Genomic DNA, 12,953 nt, shown 5'->3' on the forward strand with positions numbered 1-12,953 from the left:
GTAAAGCCATTTTAGGAAAGGTGGTGACGGCTCTGCTATCATGTTTCAGGCAAAATACAGTGATACCTCGGTTTACGAACCCCTTGGCTTACAAACTTTTCGGTTTACAAACGTTAAATTTATGAAAATTTTACCTTGGTATGTGAACTATTTTTCGGCATACACGCGGAGCTGCCACAATGTCTGATGTGTCGTTCGCGAACGAGCCCGTTCTCCTAAAAGAAAATGGCAGCCGGCTTGTTTTGGTCTTCTAGTCTCCGCCCCCAGTCGTCGGTAAAGCCACGCGATTGGTCAAGAACGCAGTAGTGAGGGGAGGTGGTTTGAACATTAAAGAGACAGGCAGACGACAGACTGAGAGTGATAAAATGGATAGAAAACTGAAATTTGGACTCGTTTCAATTTTGATAGTTCAAAGGCAGAGTGTAGACAGCAAGGTTAAAATTCCCATTAATCAGGCTCCACAAATAACCCGCACAGGCCATCTGTACACTTGATGCAAAAATCTATCAAGCCAGCTAAACAGAACAAAATTGATGAGGAACTAGGTAAAATTATCGCAGAGAAAGCACTTACAGGGGATCGTTCCTCAAGATGGTGAAAGAAGAAGGCTATGTTCCTCATCAAGTGTTTCATGCTGATGAAAGCGGCCACTCCATTCCATCAAGTCATCGACCATCACAAAGGTAAAGAAAATCACTTTATTATAAAGTACAGTTTATTTCGTTAATTATAATACCATAGCACATTTATTATACATAAAATAAGGTATATTTTATGTAGTTTTAATGCTTAGAAAATTGTTTTATGGTGATCTGGCACTTCTCGAATGGCATCGGTCGACGCTCCAGTTTAAAGGACTACAAACCCCATCGATACACGAACGCTACTCTTCAATGCGCATGCGCAATCAATGCTTCCAGTCTGGACAGCTGGAGGAGAAAATGGCAGCACGCATGCTAGGACAACAGGTAAGACGTCGAATCATTTTGAACATGTTATTCATTTAACGAGCGTTCCATCGCGATATTCGTATGTTTAAAAGTCTTTCTAATGTTTTATAAACTTGCCAGGGTCCCGCTGTTGATTATAAATGCCGATAATAATTAAACGCGCCTTTGCACTTGAATGACTGCTAACGTGCTAGCCTACCCGTTAGCTGCTAGGCACAGTTTTGTGTGTGTTGATGTTCATACGATCACATTCTTGATAACGTTAATCTTATAATTTTGCTCCTTTTTTTTGCAGGCCCGCCAGTTAAGCACGTCGGCTATTAGGCCTGCAGCCAAACTGGTCAAGGTATAAATATATATGGATGTGACAAATGTTTTCAGTAATTCATAACACATTTTCTAACGCCATATTAAAGTGCGTTTAAATAGTTTTCAAATGATGTATAGATTATTGTTCTGTGACAAATAATAAGAAAATAATGCAATTTTTAATTTTTGAAAAATGAGGGGATTGTATGCCTGTAATTACACAGTTAAAAAAATGAAAATCTGTGATCGAGTTCTTTATTACAGTTTAGACTGTCTTAACTTTCTTAGTTTTTGGCACAGAACAGAAAAGATTCAAAATACAGTGATACCTTGGCTTACGAACTTAATTGGTTCCTAGACAGAGTGTGAAAGGGTAAAAGTGTGTATCCCAAAACTTAATTTCCCATAGGAAACCATTAAAATGAGAATAATCAGTTCCCATGTCCCCATAAAACAATTTTCTATTTTCTAAGCATTAAAACCACACAAAATATACCTTATTTCATGTCAAATAAATGTGATATGGTATTTTAATTAAAGAAATAAACTGTACTGTGTAATAAAGTGGTTTTATTTACCTTTGTGATGGTCGTTGATGGAATGGAGTGGCCGGTTTCATCAGCATTAAACACTTGATGAGGAACGTAGCCTTCTTCTTTCACCATCTTGAGAAACAATCCCTTGTCGGTGGTTGATGGGATATTTTAACCTTGCAGTCTACACTCTGCCTTCGAACTATCAAAATTGAAACTCTCTCACTGTCGTCTACCTGTCTCTTTAATGTTTAAACCCCCCGCCCCCCACTGCTGCGTTCTTGACCAATCACGTGGCTTTAACCAAAGACTGGGGGCGCGGAATAGAGGACAAAAACAGTCGGCTGCCATTTTGTTGTTAGAAGAAGGGCTCATTCGCGAACGACACATAACTCATTGAGGCAACTCAATGTACGAAAAAAGTTCGGTGGAATATAGGTCACTGTAGCGTACCTACTAATAGCTAGTTAATAGATAGCTATCGAGCTAGATAGTGAATAGACAGCTAACAAGACAGGCAGCTGGATAGCTAGCTAATAGACAGCAAATAGATAGCTATCTGGCTAGATAGCTAATAAATAGACAGCAAATAGATAGTAAACGTTTCAGATGGTCAGAGGCCGAGACGGAAGATAGGTCACTGTAACGTACCCCATATATATGAATGTAAAATGTGACATGGATAACTACACACGACCGAATTTTAAATCTGGGTTTTTAATCTCAATCTTTTAATTTGCATTTAGCCACCAATCCAGGTTTACGGCGTGGAAGGTCGCTATGCCACTGCTCTTTTCTCAGCTGCCAGTAAGCAGAAAAAACTGGACCAAGTCGAACAGGAGCTGGCTAAAGTCAATGTAAGTAAATTGGTGATATCTCTTGTCAAAAGCCACCTATTTAAAATTGCATTTTCTATGTAGCTCTCTCTGTCTTGTTTCTATTTATAATGGTATTTAATTTATTGTATTCTATTTGTGATTGTATTTTATTTATTTTAGTACCTATGCTTGTCTGTGACTGTAAAGTTTCCTTGAGAGCTTTGAAAGGTGCTTAAAGGACAACCGACGTCTCCGGACAAGTTGTGTCCATAATTTGTAAAATGGCTTCAAATGACTTTCTGCTGAGCGTATTTGACAAAGATTCCACCGCATATAGCTATATTTTACGTTTTAAGACTCGCGCTGAATATTCCTGAAGTCTTGTTTTTGAGTTGGTGACGAGTCCGTACGTCACGTCACTAAAGGAACGCCCCTGACCGAAAAAAAGACACATTGTAGCAGTCCTTCCATCACGTCAATATATTTTGCTGTACTTGTTTGGTATGAAAACGTCATGTTGCACCTAAAAGAGCCAGAAGAGGGCGACCAAGTTCCATGTAAGAAATTTATCAGCCTGCAGAAACGGGCTGATTAATTCCTTGTACGGCGCTGTGTCGCCATTTTCTGCCTCTGTTTGGTGCTACATTTCCCCCCAATGTTGCCTCAAAATGGCACGGAATAAATTCTTTAATCGAAAGAACATGTATGCTTTCCTCTTCAGAACTATTTAAATCATATTCATAACTGGATGAGGAACAAGAAAGCATCTTCTCAGAATCTGAAGACATTGTTTGGATTCTCCAGCAAGGCAAGACCTTCTGAAACTGGCCACTTCCGGGTTCTTTTTTTTTTTTTTGCAGATTTTGGACACCTGACGTCATTTTTATTGGCGTTTTGCATTTGACTAAAAATATCATACTGCGTGTTTTTGGTCTTTTAGATGCTATAAAACGTTTTTTCTGATGTCACTTAGGAAACAAAAAAGTGATGTCGGTTGTCCTTTAAAATGTAATGTATTATGATTATGATCAGGTTTGAAAGACTGCAAACTTTCTTTACTCTTCTCAAATACTGCTTTTACCCACAGGCTTTGATCAAGGACCCCAAAATGTCTAGTATTGTTATGAACCCTCACGTGAAGCGCAGCCTCAAACAGAAGACCTTTAATGATGCTCTTGCAAAGGCAAAAGTCTCCCCCATCACGATGAACCTCATCAGTGAGTTATCGCTTGATGGTTATTTTTGAATAGTATCATTTTTTTTTGAAATGTTCAACAACTGCTGGTGAGAAATACAGTACAGTGTTACCTCGGCTTACGAACACTTTGCCTTACGAACTTTTTGGTTTACGAAAGTTAAATGTATGAAAATTTTACCTTGGCATACAAACTTTTTTTTGCGATACACACGGAGCGCCACAATGAGTGATGTGTCGATCGCGAACGAGGCTGTTCTAACAAGTAAATGGCAGCCGGCTTGTTTTGGTCCTCTATTCCCCACCCCCAGCCATCGGTTAAAGCCACGTGATTGGTCAAGAACGCAGCAGTGAGGGGAGGTGGTTTCAACATTAAAGAGACAGGCCGACGACAGAGAGAGAGTGATAAAATGGATAGAAAGGAGTGACGTTTGAACTCGTTTCAACTTTGATAGTTCAAAGGCAGAGCGTAGACTGCAAGGTTAAAATATCCCATCAATCAGGCTCCACAAACATCCCGCACAAGCCATCTGTACACTTGATGCAAAAAGCTATCAAACCAGCTAAACAGAACACAATTGATGAGGAACTAGGTAAAATTATGGCAGAGAAAGCACCTACAAGGGATCATTCCTCAAGATGGTGAAAGGCTACGTTCCTCATCAAGTGTTTAATGCTGAGGAAACCGGCCACTCCATTCCATCAAGCCATCAACGACCATCACAAAGATAAATAAAATGACTTTATTATATGGTACAGTTTATTTATTTAATTATAATACCATAGTGCATTTATTATACATAAAATAAGGTATATTTTGCGTAGTTTTGAGGCTTAGAAAGTAGAAAATTATGTTTTATGAGGACCTGGGAACGGATTATACTCATTTTAATGGTTTCCTATGGGAAATTAATTTTTGGGATACGCACTTTTCGCTTCACACACTCTGTCTGGGAACCAATTAAGTTTGTAAGCCAAGGTATGACTGTATCACCGTATACTTACATTGTGTAGCATGCAGAACTTGGTTTTTCATTCTAGCTTAGTCTAAGAATGGATGTATTTTTTGTTTGTCGAGGCGTTCTGTCTGACAATGGTCGCCTGACTCTAACTGGTGATGTCATCGCTGCCTTTGGCAAGATGATGAGTGCGCACCGTGGAGAGGTGATCTGCTCTGTAACCACCGCTCAGGTAGGTTACACAAATTATTAATGATATATATGTTTTCTGTGATCATTTACGGTCATAACGTCCCTGCATGCACTCAATCATGATATATTTATTCATTCATTTGCAGCCTTTGGATCAAGCTAATCTCGCTGAGTTGAAAGTTGCACTGAATGGATTTCTTCAGAAGGGTGAAACTATCAAGCTGGAAACAAAGGTACAATTTTGAGTTGATAATATACCTTTCTTTGCCAGCATCTTGTCTGTTCACACCCCTGACACTGAAATTGCTTGTTGATTCAAAATGATTGAACCAGTGACGTCTGGTGGTGGTGAAAGCTAGCTAGCTAATAGATAGCTAATACATCGTTAGCTAGATAGCTAGCCAACCAGCCAGACCGTTAATAGATAGCTAGCTAGATAGCTAGCCAGCCAGCTAGACCGCTAATAGCTAGCTAATAGCTAGCTAATAGAATAGATAACTCACAGATAGAAAATAGATAGCTCTGTAGGTAGCTTGATAGCTAGCTCGACTGTTAGCAATTTTGCAAATGGTTGCCTGTCTAGAACATCTCGCATCGTACAGTGATACCTTGGCTTATGAACTTAATTGGTTCCGAGATAAAGTGTGTATCCCAAAAAATAATTTCCCATAGGAAACCATTAAAATGAGAATAATTCGTTCCCAGGTCCCCATAAAACATAATTTTCTACTTTCTAATTTTGTAAGGCGTAAAAATACACATAATATACCTTATTTTATGTATGATAAATGAAAAAAAAAGAAATAAAACGTTCGTTCACCGAAAAGTTCGTAAGCCAATGGGTTCGTAAACCGAGGTATCACTGTATCAGAATTCCTGATTGTCGATATCAGTCAAAATAGACAAAATGATTCCCATGATGAATATTTACGGAACCGAAAATTAGATGCCATGAGTTTCACATTGGATAAGTCCAATAAAACGGAAAAATGGTTACAGTGAATTTTCGAAATCTTCAAGCCTGCGTTAATAAACACCCACTTTTCAATATCTTCCTCTTTCCAGTCCGATCCTTCAATCCTGGGTGGGATGATCGTCAGCATTGGAGACAAATACGCCGACATGTCCACAAAGACAAAGATTCAGAAACTGACCAAGCTCATGAGAGAATCCTAAATCCCGTCCGTCGACTTCATCTTGCATCTGTTTTAGAACATGACCATCAAGTGGACGCATACTGATAAATGTCAATTGCTACAGATCTCCAGTGTCTAGAATTAAAATCATTTGGATGTTAATAAAACCTGAATAATATACCTACACCTGTATTTGTTTTGTTAATTTTAAAGGACAACCGACACCATTTTTTTTTTGGTTTCCTAACTGACATCAGAAAAATGTTTTATCGCCTCTAAAATACCCAAAACACGCCGGCTGATATTTTTAGTCAAATGCAAAAAAAAACACCAATAAAATGACTTGAAAATGTCCAAAAACTGCCACAAATTGAGCTTGGATCTGGGCAGATTCAGAAAGTCCCGCCCTCTTGTTCGTGATGTCACGTCAGGATACTCCTTCACAAACTGACTTGCTCCAGAATCAAAACAATGGCTTCAGAGAGTTCAGATTCAGAGATGATTCTTTGTTGTTACTCATCCAGTTATGAATATGATTCAAATAGTTCTGAAGAGGAAAGCATCGATAGCATAAGCATAGCATCTAAAGCATAGTTAGCTATCTAGCTAGCTAGATAGCTAACTATGAAACCAGCTAGATGCCTAGCTAGAAAACGCGGTTTGTTAGTTAGATAACTCATAGATAGCAAATAGACATCTAGTAGTTATCTATTAGCTAGCTAGCTAGCTGGTTAGATAGCTAGCTAGGTAGCCAGCTAGATAGCTAACTACAGTATGTACCCAGCTAGATAGCGAGCTATATATTTGCTATCTATTAACTATCTAGCTAGCTAATAGATATCTAATTTCTATCTATTGGTTATCTAACTAGCTAGCTAACTAATAGATAGTTGTCTAGCTAACTTTATATGTACAGTACTATAATGTCGTCTCTGCCTTTGCTGTTTCTTTGCTGTCATGCTATGTTTGTTTGTTTGATAGCGAGCTATATATTTGCTATCTATTAGCTATCTAACTAGCTAGCTAATAGATATCTATTTTCTATCTATTGGTTATCTTGCCGGCTATCTCGCTCGCTGTCTGGCAAGCTAGCTAGATAGCCAGTCTGGCTAACTACACTATATTGGGTCACCATTAGCTATATATTAGCTAGCTAGGTAACTTTCTATATATTTGAGTTATTCCGGGTTGAGTGAACGCTAGCGCATGTGGCTTCCGCTGCTCACCCACAGAAAAACTGATCATGTGACTGTAAAGTGACGTTGAGAGTTTTGAAAGGCGCTTACAAATACAATGGTTTATTATTAATATTATTATTAGTAGTAGTAGTGGTAGTCGTAGTATTAGTAGTAGTATAGCAGTCTTTCTTGTCTTTTATTTTGAAAATATGATTAGGGGGTTGTGTTTTCGGTACCCTAATTTCCCATAGTTTTGAAAGGCGCTTAGAAGTACAATGTATTATTATTATTATTATTTAACTCGTTCAGTTTTGAACCCTCTAAAGTCGTTATACCGTGGTATGGATTGTTGAAACACGTTTACCGAAATCCTGTATTTATATAATTTAACAAAACAAACAAAATGTTTGCAAAATATTATGCCTTTTCCCCATTTTTTTTATTTTTTAAAAATGTTTTAGAACAGTTAAAAAAGGGAAAACATGGTCACATTGAGCATCATCTGTTCCAGACATCAAAACAAAACCATCTCAATAAAACGTTTTACATTTCTTGCACTTCTGCTTATGCAATGTCTTGTTCACTGTACCATATGAGAAAGAAAAAAATACTAAATAAATAATGAACTAAAAATAAGAATAAATAATAATAGTAATTATACTTTTACAATTACTTTTCCGCGTTTTATCGGAGAAGCCTGCGTGTCGTCATTTGTTATGATCACGTGATCGGCCGCTAACTTCCGGTAGGCAAAAAGCCTACCAACACAACAGTTGTTAGCGAGTGCTATCATTGTTTGGTAAACGTATACGTTTCATTTTTCGGTTTAGATTAATGAAAGTGTTCGCATTTTAGTACAATAGTGAAAATACTCGCCATTGTTGCTTTTGCCTACAAAAATCATGTTAAGCACTTCAGATTTATCAGAAATAGAAAACCTTTATTCGTCCCACAATGGGGACATTTGCAATGTCCTGTTCACTGTGCCGTATGAGAAACAAAAAAAATAAATAATGAAATAAAAACAAGAAAAAAAACACAATAATGATGGAAAAAAATAAATAGTAATTATCCTTTTATAATTACTTTTCTCCATTTTATTGGTCACCTTTTACTCGGGTGACATTTTTCCTCCCGGAAATACGACACCGTGACGCCAGCGCATGCGCAGTGATTCCATCTTGCTACACGATTTTTTTTTTTCCAGACGAAAATGGCTTCCTGCCTTTTTTCGACTACCGTCTGAAGGATTATAAAACAAACATGAATCCATTGCTCGCTTTTACTTGCAGACACCTGGGGCGTAAATCGTCGGCATGAGCGTTAAAAACACCATATTAACATTTCACCGTGTGTTATCCCAAGACTGAGGTATGTGAACCCCCCCTTCCTTTTTAACGTACGCGAATGTTTCCTTTAGAAAATGACGTGTATATGCCTCATTTCCTTGCCTAGTGGACAATAACGCTTTTTGTGTAGCGTTAAAAATCATTGTAATGCCACGGGTTTGTATTATTAAGTGTATAACATCAGTTGCCGTGTTATTTTGGCCTACCCCCCCACCCCCTTCCACACTCTCAACAGAAAATGATGCATCAAGTGACCTGTAGCAGCAGCAGCAACAACAATGACTTCTGTCTGAGTGCACCTGTAGAAGATTGCCACCCGGCAAGCCGATTTGATCTATGCACCCTCCAATCTAACAAGTTCTACCCCTGCTCTCCTTCAAACTCTGGTTTGCACCTGTCATTCGCAGGCTTGGCACCATTGCCGCCCAATATGCACAAAGTAATGGCGGGTCCGGCGCAAGAGACACCCAATTCGTTTCAACTTCAACCGCTAACAGTCAATAGCGGGGACGTCGCCGGACCCGTTAGCGCTAAAAAGAATCCAAGCAAACCGAAATCCGGGAAGAGAGGGAGACCATTGGGAACGACCAAGTTAGCTGGTTACCGCACAAGTACTGGACGTCCACCCGGGACTACGAGAGCTGCTGGTTTTAAAACCAGCCCGGGGCGACCTCCCGGTACAACCAAAGCGGCTGGTTATAAGGTGAGCCCCGGGAGGCCTCCCGGTAGCGTTAAAAGTCCGGCGAGGCTCAAGGAGCAGGAAAATGGCGATGATACTCCCAAGAAACTTGATTTTAGTCCGACCAAATTGGACTTTCCTGGATGTGATCTTCCACTGCTTGCCTATGCGATGATCGAGAAGAGAAACTTGTGCGAGGCTCATGTTAAAGTCAATGAAAATAGTTCATAACATCACACACACACACCCAAAAAAAAAAGATATTTAGCCAAGCATTTGTTCTTAACTTCCTTACTCTATTTCAATGTATAGTCTTATATTTGTCCCTAAAAAAAATCGCTTTTGCCAATGTTTTGCATGTTATGTTAGTGGTAAAAAAAGTATTTTGTCATTTTGTGATGCCTCCGTGTACACATCGGATGTGTATCTTGTACAGTTTTTTTTAACGTAGGTATTTTGTGCTAAACAAACAGTCATATCACCACCATTTGAAGTGTTGTAAAATATGTTATTCACTTAAAAAAAAACAACAACATCCATGCTTGTTTTCTTGTAAATACCAAAATATTTGCTACAACTTTTAACGCTCTTGTTTATAATTCGTCTGTGTAAGTAAGCTATGTCGTCGTACAGGAGTGGTCCATCGATGAAAAGGTTGCTTCAGCCGTCATCTGTACAAATTTGAAGGTGTCGGACGTTTCGCTTCTTATCCAAGGGGCTTCGTCAGCGAACTAATGTCTTTTTTTTGCTGGTAGTTTCGGCACTATATATATATATATATATATATATATATATATATATATATATATCCCTACTGTCCAGATGTGGCTATGATTGGTCCTTGCTCTCAGCTTGGGGGGGGGGGAGCAGAGGACTACTCCCTGATTACTTCTATTGTCCTGACTGAGTATGAGGTCTACGACTGGCCCGATTGCCCCATTTGCGTCTGGTATCACCTCATCAGCATAACTAAGCCTATGTTGCCTAAGAAATCCGTTGTAGGAACGATCCAAATTGCACCTCACCGCACCATGGCGATTTAGTGAAGGGTTTTGCTGTTTTATGAAAATAGCTTCTTTTACTCGCCTTTCAAAGCATCTTAAGATTTTTAACCTCATTGGCGTCAAATGAGTGGTTGTTTATAATGCATGTACAGTGTTCCCAACCTTTATTTAGCCAAGGCTTAAAAACACCAAACAAAAATGGCACTAAAGGGTATTTGTAGGTAATCATGTGCCTTCTCGCCGTCTCGTCAAAGAGTATTGAATTGCTCTGCTTGTCAATATGTTGCTGCCATAGATAGTTGATAGTTAAAAATATCATTTTTGGACCAATCATGTACATTTTAAATGCTTTCCTGTGTCACTCCTGATTCTCATAACACACAGGATGGGAATTACTGGATAAAGCGACTGGAGGCTGCTTGCTTTTTAATACAATGTAGTTGCCGGGCACACCATTGTTATCGTATGTGTGTGTGGGTTTTCGTGAGGGTGTTACACACACACCCGTCACATACTTTTCACTATGTTTTGTAACCATATTACTTACATATCCACGGCATGTTGTTGCACTTTGTTGACAAACAATAACCCAAATAAAAATGCTTTGCTTACGGTTTTACGTGTGGTTAAATAGAAGGTTGCGATTCCGTCTGCGTACACCAGAGGACCTCCCGTGTTCAAATACAAATTAACTTGTAAAATAGGACATATGTTAACATTGTGTTGTAATAATTAGCGATACGTTTATAATCATTTACACAGATTCGACGAAAAACCCGAAAGGAAAATAAGAAGTGTTGAAATAATTAGCGATGCATTTACGATGATTTAATATAGTTTACACGATGGGGTTAGCTTGTTTTGAAAGTGAAATTAAAAAATGGATGACATGAAGTGTTCCAAACTGTCTCTGGAGAGGAGAGTAAAATGTTACTAGGTGATTCTTTTACTTAAACTTGACTAAATTAGGCCTCGTTTGGGTGTAAAACCTCAAATGTGATACTGGAGGTAAGTACAGTACACGCGTCGTGTTGTCTTCGTCTCGTCTTGTGGGGCCCCCCGTCGCACTCCCTTTGCACTGTTAGGAGCGGCGCCCGCGGGCCTGTTCTTACAAATGAAGACAAACAACAAGGCGAACATCTTTATCGGTTAGATTGTGTGAGTGTTTGCCGACATTTTCTTTGTCGCGTTTTTTTAGCCTAAGCGCGTAAGCGGCCTCGTTCCTCTTCCCGTCGTGGTTGAGAAAACAACATGGCCGCCGTTGTTAGTATGGCAACACTGTCCTTGTGTTCAATACCATATTGTTGAGTTAAAATGACCATCCACGATTCATTTAGTTTATTGAATCAGACGTTGTTTTTGTACCCTAACAGCCAATCTTAGTGCGCGCGCACGTGAAGGCTTAGATGTCACGGCCTGTGCTTGAAGCAGACTGACTTTACGGGGGGGGTTGGGTAGCGGTGCCGATTGGCTGCAGCTCACCCGACAACAAGCTCGCTCTCGCGGCTTGTTTTTAACACCAAAACCGGAGGCCAACCAGTGGCGGATCATGTAGTCAATAAGCTAGCAAGGAGTGCCAGAGGCTATACGAGCTGGTGGTTATGGAGCTCATTTTGTGTGTTTCTTAAAAGTACTACTTTTGTGTTTCTCCAGTAGCAGTTCGAGGAGAGTGTAAAGAATGAACGCCTTGCCAACCAACGGCCTATTCGAGGACCGCTGTTGGGGATTGTGCACATCTGCTCACGAACACTTTGCTTTGTGCCTCACAATCACGCAGCCGTTGTTGGTTTCATAGTGACCGACTAGCACATGGTGAGTTTTTCTCTCCCCACACACCCCCACATCCCTTTCCACGCGTGTTTGATTTTTTTTATGAGGTGTTTGTAGATTGTCTTCCCATGAATGCGTTTATCTGCTGGTTCGATGTCACCACCCTCCTTCCTTGCACAACCACCCTTCGTTTGACTCCTCCGCCATAGTAGTTGGTTGGCCTTTTGCAGTCCGCCCAACTAGCTTTATTATTTATGGTGGACATTTATGAATGAAATGTGTCACGCACAAGTTTGATTTTCATGCGACCTGCCTTTTATGGGTGAACTATACAGTGATGACTCAAAATTTGGAATGGGTAAAAACACTTGGAAGGACAACCGACACCTCCGGACAAGTTGCGTCCATAATTTGTAAAATGACTTCAAATGACTTCTACTGACTGCATTTTACAAAGATTCCACGGCATATAGCTATATTTTACCTTTTAAGACTCACTCACGCTGAATATTCAGGAAGTTTTTGAGTTGATGACGATTCCTGAAGTGATGTCACATTAGGAACGCTACATTGGAGTCCAGACGGCTCGAATCTATACGGAAGGACTTCTTTAATCGATTGCAAACATTTATGTTTTCCTCTTTAGAACTATTTGATTCATATTCATAACTGAATGAGTAACAAGAAAGCATCTTCTCCGAATCTGAAGCCATTGTTTTGATTCTGGAACAAAGCATTTTGTGGTGTGACGTCACAGACAAGAGGGCGGGACTTTCTGACTCTCGCCATTTCCGAGTGCATTTTGTGGCACTTTTGGGACACTAAGTCATTTTGATTAGTGTTTTTCATTTGACTAAAAATATCAGCCTGCGTGTTTTGGG

General features: G+C 39.6%; 3 protein-coding genes across 3 annotated transcripts in view; all 3 read left to right on the forward strand.

Annotated features, from left to right (window-relative positions):
* The first annotated feature begins 870 nt into the window (after nucleotides 1-870).
* Nucleotides 871-6,276, forward strand: atp5po (ATP synthase peripheral stalk subunit OSCP). The gene is made up of 7 exons (XM_088991142.1): nucleotides 871-968; nucleotides 1,246-1,296; nucleotides 2,539-2,649; nucleotides 3,698-3,827; nucleotides 4,884-4,996; nucleotides 5,103-5,189; nucleotides 6,022-6,276. Exons 1-7 carry the CDS (start codon nucleotides 894-896, stop codon nucleotides 6,130-6,132), a joined length of 678 nt encoding a protein of 225 aa, XP_088847268.1. The 5' UTR covers nucleotides 871-893; the 3' UTR covers nucleotides 6,133-6,276.
* A 2,173-nt stretch (nucleotides 6,277-8,449) lies between these two features.
* On the forward strand, nucleotides 8,450-10,070 carry LOC148902526 (uncharacterized). The gene is made up of 2 exons (XM_089018610.1): nucleotides 8,450-8,641; nucleotides 8,855-10,070. Exon 2 carries the CDS (start codon nucleotides 8,858-8,860, stop codon nucleotides 9,527-9,529), a length of 672 nt encoding a protein of 223 aa, XP_088874736.1. The 5' UTR covers nucleotides 8,450-8,641; nucleotides 8,855-8,857; the 3' UTR covers nucleotides 9,530-10,070.
* Nucleotides 10,071-11,469: 1,399 nt separating this feature from the next.
* LOC148902527 (histone-lysine N-methyltransferase, H3 lysine-36 specific-like) overlaps nucleotides 11,470-12,953 on the forward strand; it is a 41,695-nt gene continuing 40,211 nt past the window's right edge. The window contains 1 exon segment of the mRNA XM_088991146.1: nucleotides 11,470-12,114. The gene's annotated coding sequence lies outside the window, so the exon portion shown is untranslated.

This window comes from Hippocampus bargibanti, linkage group LG02, assembly GCF_051943395.1.
Source record: "Hippocampus bargibanti isolate YZ-2025 linkage group LG02, ASM5194339v1, whole genome shotgun sequence".
In the NCBI taxonomy this organism is placed as follows: Eukaryota; Metazoa; Chordata; class Actinopteri; order Syngnathiformes; family Syngnathidae; genus Hippocampus; species Hippocampus bargibanti.

Bases quoted from the DNA above. Each gene is read 5' to 3' on its own strand.
- atp5po (XM_088991142.1), top strand. From the start codon at position 894: ATGCGCATGCGCAATCAATGCTTCCAGTCTGGACAGCTGGAGGAGAAA. The intron at 2,650-3,697 runs GTAAGTAAATTG...TTTTACCCACAG, and splicing joins AGGAGCTGGCTAAAGTCAAT to GCTTTGATCAAGGACCCCAA. The intron at 3,828-4,883 runs GTGAGTTATCGC...TTGTTTGTCGAG, and splicing joins CATCACGATGAACCTCATCA to GCGTTCTGTCTGACAATGGT.
- LOC148902526 (XM_089018610.1), top strand. From the start codon at position 8,858: ATGATGCATCAAGTGACCTGTAGCAGCAGCAGCAACAACAATGACTTC.